This window comes from Salmo trutta, chromosome 18 (assembly GCF_901001165.1).
Source record: "Salmo trutta chromosome 18, fSalTru1.1, whole genome shotgun sequence".
NCBI lineage: Eukaryota > Metazoa > Chordata > Actinopteri > Salmoniformes > Salmonidae > Salmo > Salmo trutta.
Window position 1 is genome coordinate 48669542 of NC_042974.1, and position 27472 is coordinate 48697013.

The 27472-nt window shown below is 44.7% G+C and overlaps 1 protein-coding gene across 1 annotated transcript in view; it reads left to right on the forward strand.

Moving 5' to 3' along the window:
• The window catches only part of LOC115153423 (dystonin), a 195299-nt gene that overhangs the window by 129194 nt on the left and 38633 nt on the right, over positions 1–27472 (forward strand). The window contains exons 49-75 of the mRNA XM_029698858.1: positions 345–468; positions 1834–2042; positions 2268–2585; positions 2686–2852; positions 3048–3204; positions 5023–5149; positions 5444–5494; positions 5911–6146; positions 6405–6534; positions 6777–6976; positions 7238–7739; positions 7954–9422; positions 18340–18501; positions 18733–18903; positions 19237–19406; positions 21278–21437; positions 21680–22006; positions 22221–22305; positions 22400–22641; positions 22948–23154; positions 23841–23960; positions 24136–24243; positions 24492–24710; positions 24925–25128; positions 25802–26033; positions 26634–26860; positions 27191–27313. Coding sequence (XP_029554718.1) covers positions 345–468; positions 1834–2042; positions 2268–2585; positions 2686–2852; positions 3048–3204; positions 5023–5149; positions 5444–5494; positions 5911–6146; positions 6405–6534; positions 6777–6976; positions 7238–7739; positions 7954–9422; positions 18340–18501; positions 18733–18903; positions 19237–19406; positions 21278–21437; positions 21680–22006; positions 22221–22305; positions 22400–22641; positions 22948–23154; positions 23841–23960; positions 24136–24243; positions 24492–24710; positions 24925–25128; positions 25802–26033; positions 26634–26860; positions 27191–27313 — 6447 coding nt within the window. The remainder of the gene's footprint in view (positions 1–344; positions 469–1833; positions 2043–2267; positions 2586–2685; positions 2853–3047; positions 3205–5022; positions 5150–5443; positions 5495–5910; positions 6147–6404; positions 6535–6776; positions 6977–7237; positions 7740–7953; positions 9423–18339; positions 18502–18732; positions 18904–19236; positions 19407–21277; positions 21438–21679; positions 22007–22220; positions 22306–22399; positions 22642–22947; positions 23155–23840; positions 23961–24135; positions 24244–24491; positions 24711–24924; positions 25129–25801; positions 26034–26633; positions 26861–27190; positions 27314–27472) is intronic.

Consider the following 27472-nt stretch of genomic DNA (forward strand, 5'->3'; position numbering starts at 1 on the left):
TGGAGTTGTATTGCAGTGGCTCAGAGATATAGAAGATTAGAGGCGCCTAAAACTCAAGAATGTAGTTTATGTCAGGGAAATGCTACGTTTCCCCCTGAGTGCACCCAGTCAGGTATATGTAAAGTTACAGTAGTGGAGTTCTAGTATTTGAGTGTTTGAATAACACTATTTGTATTTAGATGCTTTTACAAAATAGTTGTCTCCAGCTTTAAATCTGTATAATTACAGGATTGTAATAAAGATATATCTGGAGTTTATTGATATATCTATATGGAGCGGTGTGGTTTGTCTGTTAGACATGTTGACTGTCTAATCTTCGGTCTGCCTGTGTTTGTCATGGTTAGGCTCTGCAAAATCAGATCACTGGTCGTCAGACTGCTGTGGAGACACTCCGCAAAACATCTGACTCTCTGGTCACTGCTGAGGGGGACCTGTTGACCAATCAGGACGAGATCCAGGAGACAGTAGGTGAGTAATCAGTCTTAAGTATAGATTTTCATCCAATGCTATTTCTAAAAATAATGAAATACTTGACAATATAGTGCCACTGCCAATGTGTGGTTACTATCATTGACACACAGTGCAATAGTGATTCATGACTGTTGGAGTGAAATAGTAGTAGGGGAGAGTGTGGTAAGTTGAGCCATCCCTTGTTTCTAGGAAACCATACACAAATGTCATAATTTGACCAAATATTTAGGAGGTTATCATATCATAGTATGTGAAGGAAGAAACCACATGGGAAAAGTGGTAAGCAAGTTAGGTAAGCAAGTCAAATTAATTTATTGTTCTAGAGGTTTCATGATGCTTGTATCTTAACCAAAGTCAATTTTGAGATTGTTCTATACATCAGTTGGGGTCTCTATAAGTTTCAATATGAGGTCCTAAACCTAGCATGAAAGTTCATCCTTGTAGCTATGTGGGCTAATAAAAATGGTTTGCCTTGGGGTAAGTTGAGCCAATGGCCATGGGGTAAGTTGAGCCAATGGCCATGGGGTAAGTTGAGCCAATGGCCATGGGGTAAGTTGAGCTAATGGCCATAGGGTAGGTTGAGCCAATGGCCATGGGGTAGGTTGAGCCAATGGCCATGGGGTAGGTTGAGCCACAGTTTCAGCAAATGTAAGTGTTTTCTTCCCAGGCGTAATGCCAGGCATTATCACGGGGATATGAGGTAACACCAGGTCCTGTTCTATGTTAAAAGTGTTTTTAAAAAGTACATTGTGTTTGTAAGGTGTTAAGCCAGTGTTCAAACATGCTTAAAATTATTAAAAGACAAAACAGTTATTGTGATTGTGTTGAATTGGGTTTGGGAAATTAAGATGGGAAAAGGTTTTTGAAGGTAGTGGTAATATTTCATTCAGTACAGAAATTTGTAGGTGGCACCACTTACCCCGGATATGGGGTAAGTTGAGCTGCTGGACAGGGTAAGTTGTGCCAAGAGACCAATTATTTTAGACAACCTATGTTTCCAAAACTGTAATGTTTACATGAATTCTGATTATTTTAATAAGAGATACACAACATCCTGAAATATAAGTAGATGTCTTTGTTAGAAAGAATAATATATTTCCCTTGACGGAGTGATGCTGAATGTAAAAATGTTTTACCTTGTCCCTAATGATATTGCGCTTGGCCGACTCAAAATTATTTTTTGTATGTGCTGTATATTTATGATACAGTAATCTTTTCCATATGTTTGACCTTAGCAGAAAGGTCAAACAGAGAGAACAGTGAAAACCCTGACTTGATTTGCTCATAATTTCCAAGTGGTATGAACTTTTACCAGTGCTAAGCATTGACCCTAAAACCATTACATTTTGTCTTTGCTTTCAGATGATATTGTGGAAAGGTATGACAACCTGTCCAAGTCAGTGAGTGATCGTAATGAGAAGCTTCAGATCACCTTGACCCGCTCCCTGAGTGTCCAGGATGGCCTGGATGAGATGATAAGCTGGATGGAGGGAGTAGAGAAGAGTGTGAAGGAGAAAGGACAAGTCCCTCTGGATTCAGCAGCCATTGGAGATGTGCTGAGCAAAGGGGCGGTATGTACTTTAAACATTAACTTTGTGTAACTGTTTTTACCAGTCAAATAGCCATTTCACCAAATATTGACCTTACTGTAACTGGTTATTTTGGCTCAACAGTTAATTTGGAATTTGTCTCTGCATGATCTTCTACAGATGATGAAACCTAAACTATAGAAACATTGAAAAACATTCAAATGTCTCTAGAATATATATTTGTCATCCATTGTGTTTTTCTTCAAGGCTCTGGAGCAGGATATTTCGAGTCGCCAGAGTAGCATCTCGGCCATGAAGGCCAAGGTGAAGAAATTTGTGGAGACAGCTGACCCCTCCGCCGCGGCTCTGCTGCAGTCCAAAATGGACGCCCTGTCACAGCGCTTCTCTGACACCTGTGACAAGCACAAGCAGAAAATGGACCAGCTGGAGCAGCTGAAGGACAAGGTGGAGGAGTTCGAGAAGACCTCGGACAAGGTGCAGCAGTTTGTGCTCAAGCGCTCACAGGCCCTCTCCGAAACAGACGGGCCAGGGAAAAATGTCAACGAGCTCTCGCAGCTCATGCAGGTAGATAGTCATCAAATATGTTAATTTAATGCTCATTTTCATCCACGCATTGCTCAATACTGATCTTCCAATTGTTCTAACTGTTCTAATGTTTCTGTAGGACACTAACACTGAGTTGGCTGAACATGCCAAGGATGTGGAAATACTGCAAAAGCTGTCAAAGGAGCTGTCCAATATGGGTCCAGAGGGAAGCATGGCCCAGATTCAGGGAAAGATTGACAACCTCTCCAACAACTTCAATGCCTTCAAAGACACTGTGAAAGAGAAGTACGTGAAGATGACGGTTGCAGAGCTACCTGCTGATCCTCATGTGTTAATCTACTTGTGGGGATACTTGTTCTCATTTGACACAGAAGAAACATCATTATTTTATCTCGCCAGTTGACAGTCATGTTTTGGCATATTTAATATGTCTCTGTGATGTGATGTGACTGTGGTTGTCTTCTCCCTTTTACAACACAGAGAGGAGGAGGTGTCTTCCTGCCAGGACCAGCTGGGAGACTTCAGGGATGCAGCCGGAGCTCTCAGGACGTGGCTGGAGGAGACAACAGAGAAAGTCCCTGTGGTTCAGCCAACCAGCAGTGAACAGAGTCTATTGAATGACCTGCAGAGAGTCAATGTGAGTGAGCAGACAGACTGGTCTGGTACTAGATAGCCCTCCTTACTTATTTGCATTATGGAAATGGTATGTTCTACCTCTGTTTTTAGTGCAAAGAAGGACAACTGCATAGCTATGTTACAAAGGTGCAGGTGAATGTGGAGCTTGTTATTCAAATGGCCTTGAATGGCCTTATGTTAAAAAAAAAATATTTGAGTAATTTAGCAGACGCTCTTATCCAGAGCAACGTACAGGAGTAATTATGATTGCCTTTCTCAAGGGCACATTGGCTTATTTTTCACCTAGTTGGCTCAGGGATTTCAACCAGCAATCTCTCGGTTACTGGCCCAATGCTCTCACATTTGTTTTTCAATTTTATTTATTTATAAAGCCATTTTTACATCAGCAGATATCACAAAGTGCTATACAGTAACCCAGCCTTAAACCCCAAACAGCAAGCAATGCAGATGTAGAAACACAGTGGCTAGGAAAAACTCCCTAGAAAGTCAGGAACCTAGGAAGAAACCTAGAGAGGAACCAGGCTCCGAGGGGTGACCAGGCATCTTCTGGCTGTGCCGGGTGGAGATTATAAGAGTATATGGCCATTAAGGCCAAATTGTTCTTCAAGTTGTTCAAACGTTCATAGATGACCAGCAGGGTCAAATAATAATAACAGTGGTTGTAGAGGGTGCAACAGGTCAGTACCTCAGGAGTAAATGTCAGTTGGCATTCAGAGGTCGAGACAGCAGGTGCGGTAGTGAGAGAGAGAGAGAGTTGAAAACAGCAGGTCCGGGACAAGGTAGCACGTCCGCTGAACAGGTCAGGGTTCCATAGCCGCAGGCAGAACAGTTGAAACTGGAGCAGCAGCACGACCAGGTGTACTGGGGACAGCCAGGAGTCATCAGGCAGTCTAAAGGCATGGTCCAGGTCCTCCGGGAGGGGAGAGATCGGAATTAGAGGGAGCATACTTAAATTCACACAGGACACCAGATAAGACAGGGGGGGGGGGGGGGGGTGTCGGGGGACACTATGGCCTCATCCAATGATACCCCCGGACAGGGCCAACCAGGCAGGATATAACCCCACCCACTTTGCCAAAGCACAGCCCCCACACCACAAGAGGGATATCAACAGACCACCAACTTACTATCCTGAGACAAGGCTGAGTATAGCCCACGAATATCTCCTCCACCGCCGAACATCTAGGCTACCTGCTGCTCATGTTTTCATGTCATATTACCCACGTCACAGGTTTGGCACTAAATGTGTTTTTGTAATGGAGTAAGAGGAGTGCGGTGCGATATATCACTATTTTGTCCTCCCGGATTTCACAGTAGTTTCCATGCCAAAGTAATAAAAGGATGGGAAGTGTTTTACATTGGACTCGTTAGGGAGTCAAACACTAAATAACTGTGACTCCCTGCCAGAAAAAAACTTCCAATCAGAGATGAACTGGTACAGTGTGTCACAGAATAAAAGATAAAAGACAAGAAGAGAGTAACGAACCATAAGTAAATAGGTCAAACATCAAAGATAAAAACCCAAATCCCTCCATACTTAATAACACATTTTCATATTGAATAATTTGTTTGTACCATGCGAAAAATCACAGTTTAAAATGAAATTAATCAGGACTTAACATTGGAAAGGGTTTCTTTTGAGGAGATATTAGTCTCGATGCTGCATTGCTCCAAATATATTTAGCTTGGCCCTGCTTCTTACAATAAACAGTCGAGACAGAGTCATTCAGTGTTCTCTCAATGTAGCCATGCAAATTACAGCCCTATTCGGGACAGTGTTGTGTAAACTATGTTATTGGTTTGATTGATCTCTTTTCAGGCTCTAATGGAGGAATGGACAACCAAAGGCTCTGCTGTCCAAGATATAAATAGCAAAGGATCTGCGCTATGTAGCTTCATAAGTGTTCTCACATCTCCAGCCAAGACCAAGATGTCACACAAGTCAGGTACTGTATGCTTTCATAAGTTTTGATTATCTCAAAGCAGTTTGTTAGAGATATTTTTAAGCAAATGGTTGTGTTCAGGAATGAGAAAACAATGAAACGGGAGATACCTGTTATCTGTTGCAACACGTTTTGCTACGTTGTACTGTACAGAACATGACCCTGATCTCAATGTAACCACAGTGATCATACAATGATCTTTTTCATGTATGGCAACCCAATAGAGTTTAGTTTGCTTTTGACATTTGTACTTAATAAATAAGCATGATCTTATGAATGTTTTTGTTTTGCGATCAGCTGTTGCTAATGGTGGTGGCCCCGGAAACCATGCCTACCTAACCAATAAAGGTACTTTTTCTTTACCAGTGTGTCATGTTAGGAATGTATCAACACAGTGTTCCAGACCTGTACATCATCATAACAACTTGTTAGGTAGAAATTGTCTGTTTTAGGCCTCGTCTTGTACTTATCCTTGATTCTCTCTACTTGAAATGTCCCATTCTTTTTACATTCCAATGTATTAAGATAATGATTTCAATCTATTTTCAATATACCTTCAATAGCATGAAAACCCATTTCAAACCAGCTGTGTTTAGACCACACTGCAAAACAATATCACAAAATAAATTCACAAACTCATTTTTGCTGTGACCATTTCCAGTAGTGCTGTAACTGCTTACAGCAGTGCCTTGTCCAAGTTATTGTTGTTATAAAAGGTAAACTGGCTGGTGTCTAACACTCCTCTAACCTCTAACCACCCACAGAGCTGATGGTGGTACAGCAGAACATGTCGTATATCAACGAGGGCCACAAGAGCCTGGGAGAACTACTGAAGGACCGGGCTGCAGAGCTCTCTGGCCTGGTGCAGCAGGTGGCAGAGGCCCAGAAGGAGACAGATGCCATGATAACATGGCTGAAGGACATGAAGAAGACAACAGCATCCTGGAACTCTGCGTCCACAGAGAAAGACGCCATGAAAACACAACTGGAGCAACAGAAGGTAGATTCAGCCAAGGCCTGGTCTGCATAGACTGTTTCTACATTGTAATAGTTGTTGTCCCTATGACTTATTATAGTAGTGGTTTAGTACATCCAGTGGTATCATATGAAATATCTCACATCATTATTGGTATGCAAAATGCTCTGTGGGAAGCCAATGTTTTAGGCAGGTGCCTCTTGTCTCTACTCTACTTTCAGAGAGCCAATGAATCAAATATATGATGGTTTTAGTCAAGCACTATATCTGTATTTTTCTCAGGCCTTTGAGGAGGACATGAAACAAAAGCGTGAGCAGCTCCAGAAGCTGAGAGAGAAGCTCCTCCACTTGATTGAGAAACACCCAGACTCTCCTGAAGCAGTCAAATGGAAGCAGATGCTGGCACAGATAGGTATGCAGTATGCAGCATCCCATCTGTCTGTCTCCAAATGTTTTAATATCTACTGCATCAATGCAGAGAGCTTTACCCAGGGTCAGTCCAGTCCAGTCAACCGCTCCCCCTTTTCCAAGGCCGCTCCCCCTCCCCCACACCTACAGACTTGGCAGACTCATACAGCTAAGCCCTAATCAGTAGGGGCTGTGCAAAGTTCAAGTTGCCAGGGTGTTTTGTGCTGACTGATGTTTGTTCCTCAGATGCTGCCTGGGCAGATGTAAGCGGGTCGGTGGAGAACAGGAAGCAGCACCTGGAGGAGTCCAACAGGAACCTGGACGTGTTCCAGACCACTGAGCCACAGCTCCGCCAGTGGCTCTCAGAGAAGGAGATGATGCTCAGTGTCCTGGGGCCCCTCTCCATGGACCCCAACATGCTCAACACACAGAGGCAGCAAGTCCAGGTACTTCACTATGGGACATATTAGTTAGTGTTGAAATTATTACCACCACGTACAGTTCAATGTCAATGTCACCTACTTCACATTTAAGCTAATGTTAAAGACAGTCATTGTTTTGTCTGCTGGCCAAATGTTGAGACTTGCCAGAATTAATCAAAATCAAGATGATTAAGATTGAAAAGGTTGAACCATTTTGCACATTATGTGCATTATTAAACACCAGCATTGCTATTTATTAAGGTCATATTGACTTGTCCCTCCTAGATCCTCCTGAACGAGTTTGACAGCCATAAGCCACAGTATGACCAGCTTAATGAGGCTGCTGCTGCTATCCTGAGCACATCAGGCAAGCAGGATCCATCCTCTGGTGGGAAGGTGGTGAAGGACCAACTGGCCGCCGTCACCCAGAAATGGCAGGGCCTGACTGGGCAGCTGAGACAGCGAGCTGGCCTCATCGACCAGGCCGTGGGGAAGACGGGCCAGTTCCAGGATCTGCTGAGGAGCCTGAGCCAGAGCGCTGCCTCACTGGAGACACGGCTCAACAGCCAGCAGGCCCTTAGCAGTCAGCCTGACGTGGTGAAGAAGCAGCTGGAGGAGGCTAACACCATCTCTGGCCAGCTGAGGGAGGAGAGGAAGAGACTGAAAGAGGCTGAGACCCTCTGCTCAGAGCTCTCTGCCCTGGTCACAGAGGACTACCTGAAAACAGACCTAGCCAGGCAGCTGGAGGTCGTCACCAAGCCCTTCAAACAGTTGGAGGACAAAGCAGGTTTGGCTTTGATTTCATTTGCTTTCATTATTTTTATATGATATGTTTTTTTCTCTTTAATGAGAAGCTTCAGGCTGTACTATGGTTTAATGTCTGAAACTTTGACAGCATTTGAAGGAGTTTCATGATGAGGTAGACATTGTCATTCTGAATGATAAATGTATGCTTTGTTCCTCTGCCTCTAAATCACATTAATGTACATGCTCTTCTTTAGTGAAGCGGATCCAGCAGCTGAACTCGGCCTTCGCAAGCTCCCAGCAGTTCCACCAGACCTCCAAAGACTTCCAGGGGTGGATGAATGAGACGCTCCAGGAGCAGTGTAAATCCCAGGCAGTCTCAGCCCAGGTGGAGACCCTTCGGCAGAGCCTGAAAGAGCACAGTGCCCTGCAGAAGGCCCTCAGTGAACATGAGGAACCATACAGCACCATCGTCAGGGAGGGGGAGACCCTCCTCCAGAACACAGATGGGGCAGAGAAGGTGGCGCTGCAGGGCCAGCTGGCCACATTGCGTTCCAACTGGGACGACGTGAAGAAGAGCTCATCCGAGCGCCAGGATCAGCTCCAGGGGGCGCTGCAGAGGGCCCAGAAGTACCACGAACATGCTGAGAAGCTCCAGTCCTGGGTCCAGGAGAGTGAGGTCAGGGAGGGTAGCGTCAGGCTCAGCGTGGACCCAGTGGAGGTGGAGAGCTCAATCTCCCAGCTGAAGGCCATCCAGAAGGACGTGGACAAACACAGAGGCCTGGTGGCGCAGCTGAACACTGCAGCCGAAAGCCTCCTGGAGGTGGCCAATGCAGACACAGAGGCCGTCAGGGAGGAGAAGGCGGCCATTGGGCAGAGTGTGGACCAGGTCACAGAGAGGGTCCAGAACAAGAGGGAGTCTCTGGACAAGATCTCACAGAGGCTGAAGGAGTTCAACGACACCCACAAAGAGGCCAAGGGCCAGCTGGAAGGGGCTAAGAAGCAGCTTGTTGCCTACTCATCACTGGGGGTCCAGGCCTACAGCAACAAGAACCTGACCAGCATGAAGGCCCAGCAGAAGAGCCTGGATGGGGTCAACACCCAGCTGGAGCACCTGAAGAGCCTTGCCCAGGGCCTGGTGGCCGACGTCCCCGAAGCTGACGGGGTGACAGACCTCCTCCTTCAGGCCGACAGCCTGGAGAAAGAGTACTGCTCCCTCACCAAGGATGTAGGGAAGACTTGCTCCACCTTGGAGGGCAAGCTGCAGGGCATCGGGCAGTTCCAGACCAACATCCGCGAGATGTTCACCCGCTTCGCAGACTTAGATGATGAGCTTGACAGCATGGCTCCTGTGGGCCGCGAACTGGCCACTCTGAATGAGCAGCAGGGCGGCATCAAGGGCTTTGTGGAGAAACTGCAGGAGCTGATGGCAGACACGGCTCGAGGAGAGGACAGATGTAAGAAGATGCTGGAAACTGAGGCCTCCCCAGACCTTCTGGGGCTGAAGAGAGATCTGGATGTTCTGAGTAAGCAGTGTGGCAAGCTGATGGACAGAGCCAAAGGGAGAGAGGAAGAGGTGGGGAGCACACTCACCCGTCTGAATGAGCTTTACTCCAAGCTACAGCAGTTCACTAACAAACTGGGTGGGGCCGAGGTCAAGGAGGAGGGTCAAGGGTCAGTTGGCATGGAGACAGATGTCATCAACCAACAGTTGGAAGCTTTCAAGGTAAGATTACATTTTGTTAACATTTTACAGTAAAGTAAATGTAATGCAAAGGCTGATACTGTATTATCAAACTTGGTTGCCACCACTAATGGTGATTCATTGTGGTTTTGATGATGGAAAAGAATGCCCATGAACTTTCCATGGCATGTCTTACGCATTGGCTACATTATGGTATCGTATTATTTCAGCTCATGCTTTACTATTGTACTCTAGCGCTATCACTTTCACCAGCCACATCACTCAACTGGATGACATAATCCTGCCAGAAAGATATCATCCTTACATACAGTACTACCCTAAAATATCCATTAATATGACTTATAACACCTGGAGTAAAATAGGCTCTTGAGTGTCTGTTTGAGCTACACCTACACCAAAATATTATTTTGATTTACTGAACTCGCTACAACAAAACGTTCCAATTTGGTTGCAACAGTTTAAAAACATACAGCAAGTACAAGTACCATATTAAATCAAAGTACTTTAAAACCAGATAAACAGTTAAGACACAAAGAATCATTAAACAAAGTGCAAAGTGCAGTAGAAAACCATTAGACCATTTCAGTTTCACCCACAATCTACTGATCTACTGTTCTAGTTTCCACAGAAATCTTTGGAAATAAATCCACATCACTATCTTAATGCAATAAGTTCCAATGGGGATGCTTTTTTGCCTGATGCTTTTTGCTGCATTCACCCCAGTGGTATTGTAAGTTAAACAACAGGGCTCTCTAATTCTCTATTGGGCCTGGTGGCCACATGCGTGACCCTCCTCTGGGGAATACTGCTTCAGTATGTTGCTGAGCATCTGGTCCAGACAAAAGACCTCTGACTGGCCCAGATGCCATTGTGGTGGGTGGGTGACGGGCGACCCAGGAACCAGCTAAGAACCAGTGGGGTGTCCTATGTTGCACTGGCCCGGGGTAACGAGCATTACCCAGCCTGACTCCTGCTTCCCTCTCCCTCTCCCTCTCCTCCACTTTAAGAATGAGTGTGGGGCCTCCCGAGTGGTGCAGTGGTCTAAGGCACTGCATCACAGTGCTAGAGGCGTCACCACAGATGCGGGTTCAATCCTGGGCTGTGTAGTAGCCAACCGCGACCAGGAGACCCATGAGCCGGTGCACAATTGGCCCAGCGTCGTCTGGGTTAAGAGAGGGTTTGGCCGGCTGGGATGTCCTTGTCCCATCGCGCTCTAGCGACTCCTTGTGGCAGCCGGGCGCAGTGCACGCTGACTTCGGTCGCCAGCTGTACGGTGTTTCCTCCGAAACATTGGTGTGGCTGGCTTCTGGGTTAAGCGGGCAGTGTGTCAAGAAGCAGTGCGGCTTGGCGGGGTCGTGTTTCACCTCTCCCGAGTCCGTACGGGAGTTGCAGCGATGGGACAAGTCTGTAACTGGCAATTGGATATCACGAAATTGAGGAGAAAAAGGGGTAAAAAGTACAAAAAATATATAGAATAATAATAAATAGAAATGAGCATGGCCTTACCTGGTCAGTGGTGACTCCCTCGTTGGCATGAAAGAGTAAACAAGTGCTTTGTCTCATTATTCAGCCCTACCAGCTAATTCACTGGTGTTTGAGCATCTACTCTTCCTGTTTAAAAAGAGCTGACTAAAAGTCTTAAAGTTTGTGTTAGCCTGTCTGTGGATGGGTTTAGATGCTCATCATTGGTGTGCATGACTTTGCTGTATCTACCTACCTGAACTTGAACTTTCCCCTGTACAATTTAAGAGTATACAGGGCATTGCTTTTCTAGCTGTGGAACATCTTGAGGTGGTGGTTACTATATGTCATACCGTTGCTGTTAACAATAAAGGCATCTAGTGCTGTATTAGGAATATCTGGATTCTACAGAAATGGAAAGGGAGCCAGAATAGTAACCACTAGCCAGAAACCATATTCCTGCAATGCTAAATATTCACTCTCCAACATATACTGAAGTCTACAGACTCCTTCTCCAACCAACACATTTACCACTGCTGGGAGTTTTTAATCATTCAACGTTATTGTTTTTGTATTTACAGAGTTTTTCTCTCATCACTCAACTTTCCTTTGATGTTAGTGTGAATGTGTAAAAAGTATTTATGCTCTCTATGAAACAAAACAACAATTATTCTATAAAACACTATCTTAATACGAAAGATATGAGAGAATATAAATAAAACACTAACAACAGCATAGTTGTGCCATAATATTATCAAGGCTTTTGTTGGTATATGAGTGGTGGATGAAACAGGGATACCCATTACCAAGACGTAAAGTGGGATAAAAGCATTCTAAAAGCCTGTAAATGCTGTTAGAGTTGATGGAAGGGGATTAACTATTCAGATTTGGGAAAATAAAATAGTTATTTATTGGCTGAAAGCATCATATCAAAACATTGTATTACTTTTAATCAAATGTTTCATAGTACAGCATTACACACATCTATTTGCAAATATAGGCCAAAGGAATTGGTTTAATTTTGTTTTGATGTTTTTTTAATTTAATCACAAGTACATTCACAAACATCAGCCTTTAGATAAATACCTTAAAATGTTATATCATAATATAGGTCTGGTAGAACTCCAGTCAATGGTCTGAATGGTAGCTGGAATTATAATAATATATAATGTAATTTTGTGCCAGTTAACCCATTTTAAACATTGTGTTTTTGAGCTACAGACTTATGGGTTTTTCCATTGGATTCGTCTATTTCATCTGTAGATACCAACCATGAGTCTGCTTGGTTAACGGGGACTGAGCTAGTGCAGGGTTTGTGAGACAAGGGTGGATCCCCAAGGTGCCCGGGCCAGGTCTGTAGAATCTGAATGGTTTGACCTACACGCTATTAAAATTTGAGACTCTCACGAAAACACACGTGTAACATGTTTTGCTCTATGACGCTCACAAGCTACACAAATGTTGTTCTTCTACATAGAAAGTCATAGGAAATCCCAGGACATAGTGTCTATAATATTGTAATACATTCACATAGTTTCTGTCACAAACTCCAAACTCCACACAGTTGTCACTGACTAGTTGGATATTCATTTCCTGGTGAGTAAACGATTTCTGTACTCACAGCATTCATATAAATAAAACAAAGTAATTTTGTGATATCAAATTGTGATCTTGTCTCATCGCTACAACTCCCCAACACACTCGGGAGAGGCGAAGGTCGAGTCATGTATTCTCCGAAACATTACCTGCCAAACCGCGCTTCTTAACACCCGCCCACTTAACCCAGAAGCCAGCTGCACAAATGTGTTCAACTGACGACTGAAGTCAGCCTGCAGGCCAATTAAATCCCCTCTGGCCAAACCCTCCCCTAACGACGCTGGGCCAGTCACGGCTGGTTGTGACACAGCCTGGGATCGAACCTGGGTCTGTAGTGATGCCTCAAGCACGGCGATGCAGGGCCACTCGGGAGGCCCTGTATAAATACATTTTTATCAGGTTTTTGCTTTGGCAAACCATATTTTTTGTTGTTGACATTTATCAATAAAACTCATTAATGCAACTGTTAATGTCAAATTGTTTGTGTTCTACTTGTAGCCTTGATTCTCCTGAAAAGAAAATGGCAAAACACTTAATTGTGAGGCTAAATATAAGAGCTGGACATGCAGATAAATGAAAAGCCCATTTTAGCTGGGGTCTCAGGACTGCTAGAGTTTTTTAAGAGGGTTTGATTGGTAACCATGAACCATCCTATAATATTGACTTCTACCAGCTGTTGCTGAGCAACGTGTTCCCTGCTGGTTGTGCTCACCCTATCACCCTCTCATTGTCCCATCTGTAAGTCTCGTTGAGTAGGCCTGCACACAGACACATCAGCTGCTAGCAGTACTCATTCAGGCCGCTAGCTGCTCTCTCTGACAAAAGTTCCCTGAAAATAAGGAATCACAAAAAGAACCCTACTTAATTCCATTACAGCACAAGGTATTTCCTAATTGGTGTCTAAAAACCTGTTTTGATGCTCGGAAACCTGTGGACACAGACCGAGACCGAACGTAATGGGATGTCTGCAGTGTGAATAGGGGTTTCATGTGGTCTATAATAATCCTGCTTGGTTTATTCGTAGATCTGGTACTTGGTGTATTTTGGGGTTTCATTGGCAGCTGTTGTGAAAGAAATAAACATAAAAAGGCAGCAATAAGTGAACTCATTTTGTTGCGTTACCATTTTAGGTCACGGTTTGTAAGAGCCTCCCCTCCCACGTCCAGTGTTTCACTCTCATTGTTGTTGTAGTTAGGGGATCTGGAAGGTTTGCTGGGAAGGATGTGGTGTATGTAGTCCTTCGTGATAGTTAGTGTGAGCTCAGCTCAGTGACAAAACCTGCTGGGGGTTGGGGAGGTGGGATGTGTCGGGGCGCATTTCTGAAGTTTCTACTCAGACGTTACATCAGTGTCTCCTAGGAACCTAAAAGGAATTTCTCTCTCCTGAATCATAGCTATTCCTCTCACTGAAGTTGATGAGGGGAAAAGGGCCGTTGGGGAGACCCCATCGGGTAACCCAGCTTGCTCACTTACCCCAATGATGATACACTCAAATCAAATCCCTCTCCCCAAGGTGGAACATGACACCAGAAATGTACCAGAAGGATCTGAGTTGGTAACACATTGTTTTTCTAGGATTGGCAGATCACTTTTCATGGTGACACATTGCATTTTTCCTTTGTGTTTTGGGATTGTGATTCACCTAAGACACCTAAGAGGATTAATTTGTTCCTGTATTTTGCAGTTGCCCTCATACTAGGAGTGCACTTATACACAATCAAGAGAAGCTTTTGAATTTGTCTCATTGAATTCTTTGTCTAGTCCTTTATAATGGTTTTCGTTTCATTCACACCCATTGTTGGGAGTGACTGATGAGTCGTTCTGTTGAAAGGGTTTTTTCTGCAGATGATGTCACAAAGAAATGTGTCCCTTCTGCAACCTTTGGTCTGAATAGCCTGTCTTTGTGAATAACTTTAGTCACATGCAATGTAATAAGAGTTATGTGTAAGTGCTCTATAGGTTTCGAGGGAGATATTTGAGTCATTTTGATTGGTTAAGGTGTATCTTATGTTGGTTGGAATGGGAATTAGTGAAGTTGCTCTCTTTAAAAAAAATCTCATTATGACACATTTTTCTAATTCGTAGATCAATACCCCCAGTTTACTAAAATCACATTCTTAATGCCAAATCAGTTAGTGTGGGCCAGGATAACGGAAACAGCCTTGGTGCAGGAAAAGGAGGACGAAAAGAGGAATACTTTGCCCTCCCTTAATTCAACGCCTGGATTTTGTCAAAAATGATGTGGGATTCAGCTGCTTAATATCCGTTCTCTAAACCCAACAGATCTATTTAACCTCTAATTTATCTCTGCCAGACTTGTTCTCCTCTCACTGTGGAAAGGGGTCGTGGTGGTGGAAGGAGTTGGGATGGTTCAACTCCTTTCTGTTATCAGCCTTCTGTGCTGCACACAAAATGAATTCCTCTCATTATCTCTCTCTCTCATTCCTCCTTTCTTCTCTCACACGACCCGGGTCACTCGCCATAAAAAGACACACCATGCCATGGATTTGGCAGAGCTGTGGGTGTTAAATTACCTGGGACCTGTGCCTCCCTCAGCATTCCAGAGTAATTAAGAATATCTGCAGGGTCCACAGCAACCATCCACAGGAAAACAACAGAGAGGGAACAGAAAAAAAAGGGAAAACATAGAGATCTATTTCAGCCCAGCGTGATGTCACCAAAGTGGGAGCTGCCGCTGCCTGCTGGTCTGGTGTGGTGATTAAATGTTTTCTTCCTTCAGAGGAAAGCTAGTGCGTGTTGTGTGTTCCCCCCATCCTCTCCCATCCCCTCAGTCAGAGAGAGAGAGAGAGAGAGAGTGATGGTGCCAGGACGCAGAAGATGACTAAGAAGTTAAGTCATATGGACTGTGGAGATAGAAGGGGAGAATTAGAGAAAAAAAGGGTCAAGCGTCCGACCAATCAACATGTGCCGGAGCAGCCTTCTGTGGCAGATGTTGCCTGAATAATGAGCTAGCGGGGGCGGGGCCTGCAGCCTCTCTGCCAGGAGGGTGTCTGTCTGTCATTGCAGGGCGAACCACCAGAGAGGCAGGGCAGGCATTTTTGTTTATCCAGGAGCACCGGCTCTTCTCGCCCTTTGTTTTCATAGAGCCCTGTGGATTTGTATCAGGATATGCCACTTTGCACTGAAGCTCTCCCACAGCCTACTTGGATACCAGCGGGATTTAAGGGATAAAATAAGCACTTTTAAGGGAGAAAAATTATAATGACGTTTTGACAATGGGGAGGACAGCACCAAGTAGGAAATTCTTTGAGGATAGGTGACTCAATGACCGGATTGGACGGTTCCAGATACTGATTGCACAGCCAGTGCACTTTCTGAGTGAGGGTGATATGTTGCTTTAGTGTTATTGAGGTCCATTATTTTTACTGTTTGGATTATGACGATTATTAGGTCTGTTTTATATATTCTGAATTTGTCTAAGTAATTGCACCAATTATTGTGAATTGTTCATTTTATTTTTTTATAAGAAATTGGTTTTGATATAGAAAATTAAGTAAATTAAAAAAGTGAATATTGAACATGCACTTTTAGTAGTATTTTTTGGCTTGTTGCTTTAGCAGCAAATATTTGCACTGAAACAACATATACTGTACCTCAGACCACATTAGCATTATTTTATTATCTCTGAGACGGTGCAGTTAGATTTAAGATGGGGAAACCTCTTAGCAGACCAGACTGCCTCCGCCAGAACCCCTCCTGTGTGGGAAAAGGGGAGGAGGAGGACCTAAACATTGATGACTGCTACGTTCCCCAGAGATCCATCTATGACACTGTCCGTCTCAATGAGCAGATTGACTGTGGCTCAAAGGGCAGCCTGGCTTCCAGGCACTTCACTGGCACGCTACCCTACACACACCGCACCCTGGACATGAGCAGCCTGTGTGGCAACGGAGTCCTCACCTCCTCCAGCGCGTTTGAGCTCCGCACCCGCGAGGCAGCTAAACTGGAGTGTGCTGTCTTTGATGGCCTGAAACTGAACGGTGACATCATCAGGGGAGCGGGAACGGTGCTCCCTAAGACTCGTCTGGGGCAGGGAGGGGAGAAGAAGGAGCGCCCGCACCACCGGCGATCCTGGAGGACATTCGCTCCCACTAACATAGGGGAGTACGCCAGTCGCAGTGGCACCCTCTGTTCAGACGGAGTGGATAGGTCGAGCCATGGTTTGGCCCGTGGCAGGAGGGGACGGAGTGTCACCAACTCCCTGACATCAGAGGAGGACTCAGGCCTGTGCAGCCCCACCGCAGAGAGGGAGCGCCGCTCCCACCGGGCCTCCAGGAAACCACGCCCAGGCACCAGGAGCCTCTCCTCCTCCGAGGCCATGCACGTGTCTGGGGAGATAAAACCAAGCTGCTCCCACAGCTCAGGGCAGGAGGAGTTCCCCTTCTCCCCGGTCAAGGACAACATACCCAGGGAACTGTACAACCAAGGACAGAGCAACAACCCTGTACAGGAGTCCCAGGAGGGGAATGACACCTGTGTGACAGACTTGAGTGAAACAGAGTTGACCATCACTAATGGGGAATACAGGGACTCCACAGGCAGGCGCTCCTCAAGATCAAACAGTAGGGATTCGACTGGCAGGAGGTCCTCGAGATCAGCCAGTAGGGTCCAAAATGGTGTCTCTAGGACGCTAGCGAGTTACGATGAGCTCCCCACCGCCGAGCTGCTAGAGGACATGTCCTCCCAGTCAGACTGTGAGTTGGTCAGCGTGGTTGTCACACAGCCGGAGCCCTATGTGAATTCTGGGCCGCGACCAGAGTGTAGACAAAATATGGGTGTTAAACCGTTTGACTTGCAACACCACGGAGCTATAGAACCACGGAAATACAGCATGGAGGACCTGGAGGACTTCCTGCTGTCAGTGGAAAGGGAGGCCTGCTTGGCCAATGGCAGTGAGCCACGGTCGTACCAAGAAATAGGGGACGACGAAATCGAGAGCCTGTTAACTGCTATAGCCGCATGCTCCGAAATGGACCTCATGGGCTTCTCCTCCCCCCAGGTACCCCGAAATAGTCTCCTCCAACTCCAGCATTGCAGGGTGATTCTACCTTCAACTGGGCCAAATAAATACGGCACTTTTGATTAGTGTTTCCTGGGATGCTAGTCTTGTTTATCAGATTACATTAGGTCTGAATTGGGTTTAGTACGCCAGCCTGGCCTGTGAGTCTGTCTGGTGTGATGCTGCACAGCTGTGCTCCAACTATTTGCCGTGCTTTCCTTTCTTGAAGCTGTAGTGCTGACCAGTCAGAGAGGTTGTTGTTATGCCAGCTCTGTGGCCTAGGCCAGCAGCCTGTCTATACAATCACTCTTCAGGGACTGGCGAAACATGTTGTAATTCTCAGATGCATTTTTGAAACATTATTGTTAATTGTAGACAGTCAAAGTGCATAGCTGATAATCCATTTTGACTCTCTTTGTTTTGTTTTACGGGGAATGCATGGCTCACAAATAACCAATACATGTCAATGAACTGACTCATGTTTATCAGGAGGGCAAACAGAGATATCTGACATTTTTTAAATATCTTGCCAATGGCTGGATTTGTGTAAACAATCGGAATGTCTTGTCTTTCTTAATACACATTTGAAAATGTAAAAGTATGGCATGAATCATGGACTTTATTCAGTCCAATTTGGATAACACACTGAAAGCAACGTCTCATTCCCGAGAGCTCTCTTAAAACGTAGGGTAGGCATATTTCTTTAAAAGCAAAATCAAACATCTCTTGTTTTGTCTTTATTGAAGTCTTGCCCTTATGAACCTCTGACATCATCTGTCTTATTGAAAGAATTATCTCTCATCCGCTCTAAGTTGTTCTGCGTCTGATAATACACAATGTATTTTATTATCTCTGGCCACAGGTATTCCAGAAAGAGGAGGTTGATCCACTACAGACCCAGTTGCAAGACATCAACTGGCTGGGCCAGGGCCTGATCCAGAACGCCGCCAAAGGTACCAGCACCAAGGGCCTTGAACATGACCTGGAGGATGGCAACACTCGATGGAACACACTCAACAAAAAGGTTAGCCTGTCTCTGGGTTATTAATCTACTTCGCACTCTAGCCTTATTGCTTTTTACATAGGTGAAAGAGGTCAAACTTTAGACACGTTTGATGAATAATACTCCCATGTGGTTCTTGCTTAATGTTTTTATAGCTATAATTAGTTACTGAGACTGAGATTTACTTGGCCATAATACTTACCGCCTATATCGTAATACATGTGATGCCTATATTTAAATGGTCTTGCATAGATTGCTGAGCGGTCAGCGCAGCTGCACGAGGCCCTATTGCATTGTGGGAGGTTCCAGGATGCTCTGGAGTCCCTGCTCAGCTGGCTGACGGACACGGAGGAGCTGGTGTCCAATCAGAAACCTCCCTCTGCTGAGTTCAAAGTCGTCAAGGCACAGATCCAGGAGCAGATAGTAAGCCAAAAGAGAACTGATTACACACTTACAACATCAGTAGCTGCTAATTTACACATACATTAAAACCTATTCACAGAGTCCATGTAGGCTTTACTGATTCAGCCATTTATCATTTTTATTGGCGTCCATTGTGGAGCATTATTTAGGGCTATCCTGAAGCTTCTATTGAATTAACCTTTATAATACCATGGCATTGTTGAATACTCCTTTCTGATTGACTTGAAGGTCATTCTAGAGCGTGGATCATTTCCCTATAATCCACTGTAAGCAATACTTTGCTCGGAGCATGTTGAACCTCGTAACTTCTTCACCTTTATTTGTCCTGGACAGCTCCTCCAGAGGCTGCTCGATGACCGTAGGCCTACGGTGGAGCTGATTAAGAAGGAAGGAGGGAAGGTTGTGGACCTGGGAGCAGAGTTTGTGGAAAAGGAGAAGGTGGGGAAGGAGATTGAGCGCCTGGGGCAGAGGTGGGACGCTTTGCTGAAGAAGGCTGAGAACAGGTCTGTCTGCACAACCAACACTTCCCTGAAAGATGTATTTAAGCAAAGAAAATCTGCTGATTGGATTTTTGCTACGGAAATGCCATCCCTTTCCTCAGTCGTAGCCCTTTACACTCGTACCTGTATACAGGTTGAAAATGGCAAATTTGGGCACTGATAAGCACCTAAATTGGAACGCAGTGGCTGTACAGTAACATGCTATAATCAGGGTTTCCCAAACTTGGTCCTGGCCCTCCTAGCACCACACAGCTGATTCAAATAACCAACTCGTCATCAAGCTTTCATTGTTTGAAGCAGCTGTGTAGTGCTCTGACAAAAACCAAAATGTGTACCCAGGGAGGGGCCCCAGGACCAAGTTTGGGAAACCTTGCTATTAATGACGTCAGAGCTCAGGCTCTGCGCTTCACAGCGCTGTATGGGTTTTGACTGACAGACGTTTTGAACTTAAGCACAGCACGCGACAAGAAGTTGCTCCCATCCCTCCCGCTAATTGGGCAACTTCTGCACATTGTTTGTTTTCTGAGTGAGGGAAATGTAAGTTAAGAGGACTCTGTGTGTTTTGAAAGATGAGACGTTGAGGATTATAATAAATACTACTTTGATGTCATACAAGCCAAACACCGGTGAGTCCAAATGTGCACTGCACATTTCCAAATCATTAAACTCATGTCATATACAGTACAGTGTCACTGTTTAGGAGTACTATGTTTGATGTACAGTTACAGGACATGACGTCATACCCTGGGTAGTTCTGAATATTTTTTGCCTATGTTTGCCTACTCTGAAGAAAGTTTGCAGTGGAATCACAAACCTGAATGCACGCATGCGTCCTTTCTATGCACACCAAAATAAGAATTTGTTTCTCTGAATTGCCCCGTTAAAGCCGAACACTGTAAGGTCATATTTTATAGCTTAGCTGGTCATGTTGTCAATAGAATAAGCTTTCAAATCATGCCCACCTGACCCAGATTGCAATTTATAATGGGCTGTTTTTGGATTGCGTAAACAACAACAGTAATTGTGTGATGGGGGGTGCAGGGTTGTGTTCCAAACAAAACAACTACAAGTGTGCTTGTTCTAGTTCCTCAATGGCACAGCTAGAAGACCTAAAAAAAGTACCTTATAGGTGAAGACTCTTCTTTGAGTCATAAAAGTTAATTGAAATTACTTAGGAACTGTGCACACTTTGGAGAGGTGCATGTCCACTTGGAGACACCAGTTAGACCTCTCACTCAAACCCAAGTAATTTTTTGTTTTATGTTGCATCTACCCCACATTTTCCAGGAATATTCCTATCATATTACTAAATGTACCCAGGGTATTTTCTGATTTCGTTATCAACAAATGCTGCGAAAGGTACAGTAAATGTAAAATGCACATAAAATCAACAGTGTAATGTTTGGATTCAGTATTGTGTCAGATGAACTGTTGTGTCCTCACCTTTAGTCTAATCATTCCCCCATCATCTCCAAACTGTTCCCTTTCAATCGCTACCATACTTATGCATATGCCTTTCATATTTCTTCTGGAAGAAACATTTTAATTTAACCCTATCAATATAGTCCAATTCCACCACGTGTAAAGGTTCATGTAAAGGGTTGGACGATTCAGCCAAATGAGGTGTTGCGTTCTGGATAAGTTCCCTAAAGACAGAATTAATTGACCCTCCCCCGCCATCCGTAAGTGACAGTTGTTAGGTATAATTATCCAATTGTGTTATCTGGAGACTGGGCGCCAGAGGTCTTTGAGGAGACAATTATCTTGGCACCCAGTATCTTGGCATCCAGGCCAGACTTTAGTTGAGGGAGTAAACCTGTCTCATTATTCATCTGTCCCTCTTCTGTTCTCTCTTGGCATGCTGGGTAATGTAGGCACAAACAGCTGAAGAGCATTCTAGTTGTGGCTCAGCAGTTCCATGAGACACTGGAGCCTCTGTCTGAGTGGCTCTCTGCCACAGAGAAACGCTTGGCCAAATCTGAACCCATCGGCACACAGACTACCAAGCTGGAAGTGCAGATCTCCCAGCACAAGGTAAGATAATTCATGTTTCAGTCATTGATGTGAATTCAGTCGCCCAATCCTTTGTTTTCAGATTCTCATGATTTGTTGTGTTGCCCTGTTTTATCATCATTTGCATTCAGTTGATGTTTGTAATTTTAAGTTTCTTATTGGTTCAGTATTCATTCCTCCCCCCCCCCCCCAACTGTGTTTGTGTGTGTGTTTTTTGTTTATCCCCCTGGTGTGTGTTCCATGTGTGGTGGTGATGTGGTCAGGCCTTAGAGGAGGAGATAATGGGTCACAGTAAAGACCTGGTTCAGGCCGTCAGCCTGGGTCAGATGCTCAAGCCGGTTAGCTCAGTGGACGATAAGGAGCTGGTGCAGTCTAAGCTGGACTCCACCCAAGCCAGTTACATAGAGCTGCAGGAGCGCTGTAGGAGGAAGGCTGAGATGCTGCAGCAGGCTCTGGCCAATGCCCAGCTCTTTGGAGAGGACGAGGTGGCCCTCATGAACTGGCTCAACGAAGTGCACACTAGGCTGAGCGAAGTGTCCGTCAAAGACTACAAGACGGACGTTCTTGAAAAGCAGTGTGCAGAACAACTGGTACTACTACCATCACACTCCTCCTCAGGCCTAACATTAATTCATCCTTTATCTCTTTACATCGTTTTTAAGTCATTTTAAGTTACATCTAACTACTTTGTTACTTTCAGTTTCGTGTTAAGTTTAGTTTGTGTGAAAAAAATCGAAGTCTTTCTTGGTTCCTAATGCTGTTTAAGTCAGATGAGTTGTTGCTAATGTTTTGTGTCTTGTCCAGGCCCTACATGAAGACATTGAGTTGAGGAAGCAGAATGTTGATCAAGCCATTTCCAATGGATTGGAGCTGCTGAAACAAACAACAGGTGAGACGATATGTCTAACACTTTACCTATAATTTGAATGAAGCACATTAATTCAGATGAATCATTCTAAAGTATCTTCTTTTATCTTTTGTAGGTGATGAGGTGGTTGTCATCCAAGGCAAGTTGGACGGGATAAAGACGAGATACGCTGAGATCAACTCCATGAGTGATAACGTGTCTAAGACCCTGGACGAGGCCCTGACCCTGGCCTCTAAGCTTCAGCATACCCATGAAGACCTCAGCTCCTGGCTGAAGAATGTCGAAGCTGAGCTCACCGCCTTTGCTGCTCAGGTGCCTGTAGGAGAGCAGCTCATCCAGGCACAAGACAGGCAGAAGGTAATGATAGGCCTGTTTTGTTTGACACTTTTTTGGGGGAAGCAGTTAACACTAGTTATTAAGTTTCTGTATTTGTATTGCTTGGGTTTGTTTTTTTGGTGGTGATGTCAGATATGTGGACTTGCCTTGTGACCTCGGTTAGTTTTAATCTGTCATTTGGTATTACGGTATTCCAAGCAAAATGGTATTACTTGGAATATTCTGTAACATCAGGATAGAATTACGACAGCCATATTACATCACTTTTAAACACAGTGCACGGAGAGATAGATTGGTGCTCACTGTATGGCCCTTTGTGTTACCCAGGCATTACTGAAAGAAGCCATGGATCACAAGCCCCAGGTGGACAAACTGAACGAGGTGAGCAGCTCTCTGCTGGAGCTGGTCCCATGGAGGGCCCGGGAGGGCCTGGACAAGCTGGTGACAGAGGACAACGACCGATACAAGGCCGCAAGTGACACCATCACACAGCATGTGGAGCAGATCAACGCCTCCATACTGAAATCACAGCAGGTATAGTAAAACAACCACTCATTACAGTAGGCCACTGTAAACAGAGGAACAGACATAACATACTAAATGGGAACACAGCCATTCAAATGAGTTCAACAACAAAGGGAACCGCTGACCAGAATGCTAATTTCTGTTCTGGGTGATTGAGGCTATTATAGTCTTAATCCCATCTGCTTTCAGCACTAAATCCTCCCTTGTTTAGGCTCTTTTTGGCCTCTAGGGAGCTTTGTTTTCTGTCATTATTGTTCATTAAACACTGGGAACTGTTATAGAGGATGATTACATTTGCATCTTATTATTTGCTCATTAAAAATTGTATTGTAGTGCAGACACCTAAGACAGTAGGGTATAATGTTGCATGGTCGTCAATGAATTGTCAAACTCATGACTGGATTTTACGTCCCAAAAACAGATATTCTTTTACTTCTATATATTTTAAGATAAAATAAAGCAATATTTCATGATTATATTCAGCAGGGGGACTTCCTGCTTACAGGCATGAACAACAATAGAATTGAAATCTTCCAGGACTGCCCGTATTAGTTCTTCCCAATTTATGCTCCCCCTTGAGGCATACCCACATTGGGAACAGGAAGTTGCCCCGCTGTGTATAATGACATCATATTGCTCAATCTACCTTTAATTAGGTCTATTGTACCATTCATGATGGGATGTTTTCTGTGCAGTTTGAACAAGCAGCGGACAATTTGCTGGCCTGGCTTACTGAAGCAGAGAGGAAGATGTTGTCATTGGGGGAGATCAGGCTGGAACAGGACCAGACCACAGCACAGCTCCAGGCCCAGAAGGTCAGTCTGTCTGTCATGTACCTGTACTGTGTATCTGTATATATGCCTGTAGAGACATTAGCCACCACCACCACCACCGTGCAAACAAACAAGTCCAGGAAACAATGATGTGTGCTGCAGCTGTGTGTTCACTGTGTGTAAGTTACCATTCAAACATCCTCCTCTGATTGACCAGGGCTTCTCCATGGACATCATGAGACACAAGGATGCTGTGGATGACATTGTGAAAACAGGCGAGGCCATCATGAACAGCAAGGATGAGGATGAAAAGCAAGCCTTGAAGGTAAAAAAGTCCTATAATGGAATGAACTCCTAACATCCATCTGTTGTTGGTAGAATACCTCCAGAGTAACCTTGTGCGTCCATGAACGTAGCATATGGGCCTTTGATAGAGATTTCTGTCAGAAACCCTGAGGAAGGCAGCTTGCTGTCTAAATGATAAATGAATTGCACCAGCATGTGCAGCTGCCTTGCTTTTTTTTCTAAGAAGCATACATCAACTCCGTTTTTTTATGTTCTGTTTTTTTGCAGGTCAAGATCCAAGACCTCCTGGAGAAGTACGGTGTGGTAAGTCAGCTGAACTCGGAGCGCTGCCTGCAGCTGGAGCGAGCCCAGTCTCTGGCCAGCCAGTTCTGGGAGACTTACGAGGAGCTGTGGCCCTGGCTCCAGGAGACCCGCACCAGCTTCAGCCAGCTCCCACTGCTGGCCATTGAGTACGAAGCTCTCCGACAGCAACAGGAGGAGCTCAGGGTGAGCCCAACTTAAAGTCTATTAGCTAGTTGTCTCTGCGCCAATGGATTTTCTAATATTGTTTGTGAAATCAGGGGTGAGTTTCACACTAAGATCATCTTAACACCACTGAAGGAAATAGACAAAGGATCATTAGTGTTACAAAGCTTTAGGGAAAATCCTATCACAGTGTCTTTGTGTTTCTCTAACTGACAATGTCATATATCCACCACAGCAAATGCGAGAGCTGATTGCAGAGCACAAGCCCCACATCGACAAGATGAACAAGACGGGTCCCCAGCTTCTAGAGCTGAGTCCTGTGGAGGGGATCCCCATCAGGGAGAAGTACACAGCCACCGACCTGCTGTACGCCCAGCTCAAGGCTGATGTCAAACAGAGGGCTGCCACGTTGGATGAGGCCATATCCAAATCCACACAGGTAACATACATTCACTTATTTTATTTAGTTTTTATATATCCTTTGTTTATACAGGTACAAATCTCTATGGACACACAAGTATGTGAGTTTGACTTTGGTCTTAAGATGGCTTATGTTGGGGATAAAAGGATGTTTTTAAAAGTTTTTGGGATGGGATTGTTTGATGACCTGCCAAAATAATGACATCGCTCTAATGAAATCTGAAGCTGAAACGGAATTATAAAAGTCCTTAGAGGGAAAGGAAACATTATTCATATCCTTCCTTTGAAAACAGGACAAAAATACCAATGGTAGCAGCAGGGCACGTCTGGTTCAGAGAGAGTGGATTTCACCTGCAGAGTCAGTTGGGTTCAACAGGGTTGAACCCTACTATATTGAACCCTACTATATCTACTATATTAAAGTAGACAATGGCCCTGTTGTTCTAGGTTGAATGATTTTGACTTTGAAAATAAATGAGGGTTAGTTGTTTGGAAGTTCTTCCAGGAGCATGTAATGAGCATTGATGTAGTAGATTGCTTGTTCTAGTGGCTAATTGATTGAGTCTCTTAACCCTTAGTATTTCACTAAATAAAAGTGCTTTGGATAAATACTTAAGTACTTTATTTGATAATTATATGTAGATTGTTTAGACCCACGCAGCCAGTTTGACCATGTTCCCCTCTCCCCCTAGTTCCATGACAAGATCGAGCCCATGCTGGAGTCCCTGGAGCGGATCGCTGAGCGCCTGCGCCAGCCTCCCTCCATTTCCGTGGAGGTGGAGAAGATCAGGGAGCAGATCACAGAGAACAAGGCTGTGTCCGTGGACCTGGAGAAACTGCAGCCTTCCTACGACACGCTCAAGCAGCGCGGAGAGGAGATGATCGCTCGCTCAGCGGGAGCTGACAAGGACATATCTGCTAAAGGTAACATCTGTTGTTTCCCCTGTACCTATCATTGTGGGAAATGCTTGTTAGCACTACTAGTTTTGGAGATGTTTGGGAAGACTGTACAGCACATGACTGTAGCCACACACTACTACAGGTCAACCCATTGTTTACTCTCTTCAGCTGTTGTTGAAGTGTATGGTTTGGATGGCTAGCTCGGCCGCTACATCAGCTGCCAATCAAAAGCAGCTGAAGTTCTCTCTCTAGCCAAATAAATGAGTTGGCTGAAGACCTAGTCTCAAACTGCCAGACACCACACCATATTACAGAACCAGGAGCGCAACTTTCACTGGGGATGTGGACATGTCCCCCCACATCCTGAAATTGCATTTTTGTCCCCCCACCCCCCTGTTTTATCATTGGAATGTGATACAAAACAAGGCAACGGTGTGCTTTAGGACCATGCGGACGCCTCTGAGCGGTCGGGTAGGCTGTTTGGAGTGTTTATCCGAGTGGATAATAAAACAAAATAATAATAATAATTATGTCCCCCCCACTCCTAAACCCAAAGTTGCGTCCCTGTACAGAACGGTTGGAAGACCTAAATAAATAAGACTATTACTTCTCTGTGTTTCCAAGCTGTGCAAGACAAGCTGGACCAGATGGTGTTCACCTGGAATGAGATCCATGCCCTGATGGAGGAGAGGGAGGCCAAGCTGCTGGATGTAATGGACCTGGCAGACAAGTTCTGGTGTGACCACTGTGCCCTCATCGTTACCATCAAGGACACCCAGGACCTGCTGAGGGAGCTGGAGGAGCCTGGAGTCGACCCCTCTGTGGTGAAACAGCAGCAGGAATCTCTGGAGGTAAAAGAGCATCAAAATATGTTCACTTTAAGGTGCTTCTACACCTGCATTGCTTGCTGTTTGGGGTTTTAGGCTGGGTTTCTGTACAGCACTTTGTGACATCAGCTGATGTAAGAAGGGCTTTATAAATACATTTGATTTGATTAAGGAGCATTACAGTGTACCATTTATTTTTGTCTTGCTATGTTAAATAAAGTTCCTTACATTTATGTAACATGTAACCATTGGAGCAGCTTAAACAAGATACCATTGCCAATGTAATCTATATACAGTTTGATGTGATAGTAGGTTAATGTACTTTTCGGGACTGATAGTTGGTTTTTCTCCCAGAGCTTCAAGGAGGAGATTGACGGGCTTCAGGAGGAGCTTGATGTGGTGCGGAACTTGGGGGCGGAGCTTATGGCTGCCTGTGGCGAACCAGATAAGCCAGTCATAAAGAAGAGTATTGATGAGGTAATCAATGACATCAGAACATCACCTTTAAATAAGAAGAAACAAATCACTTTGCTCACGGACTCGAAAAAATGCTAACTAAATGACAGATACCTTAGTACTTGTAGATATCTTATTGACTTACATAAGGATATATGTAATGCTGGGAAATCACATGTC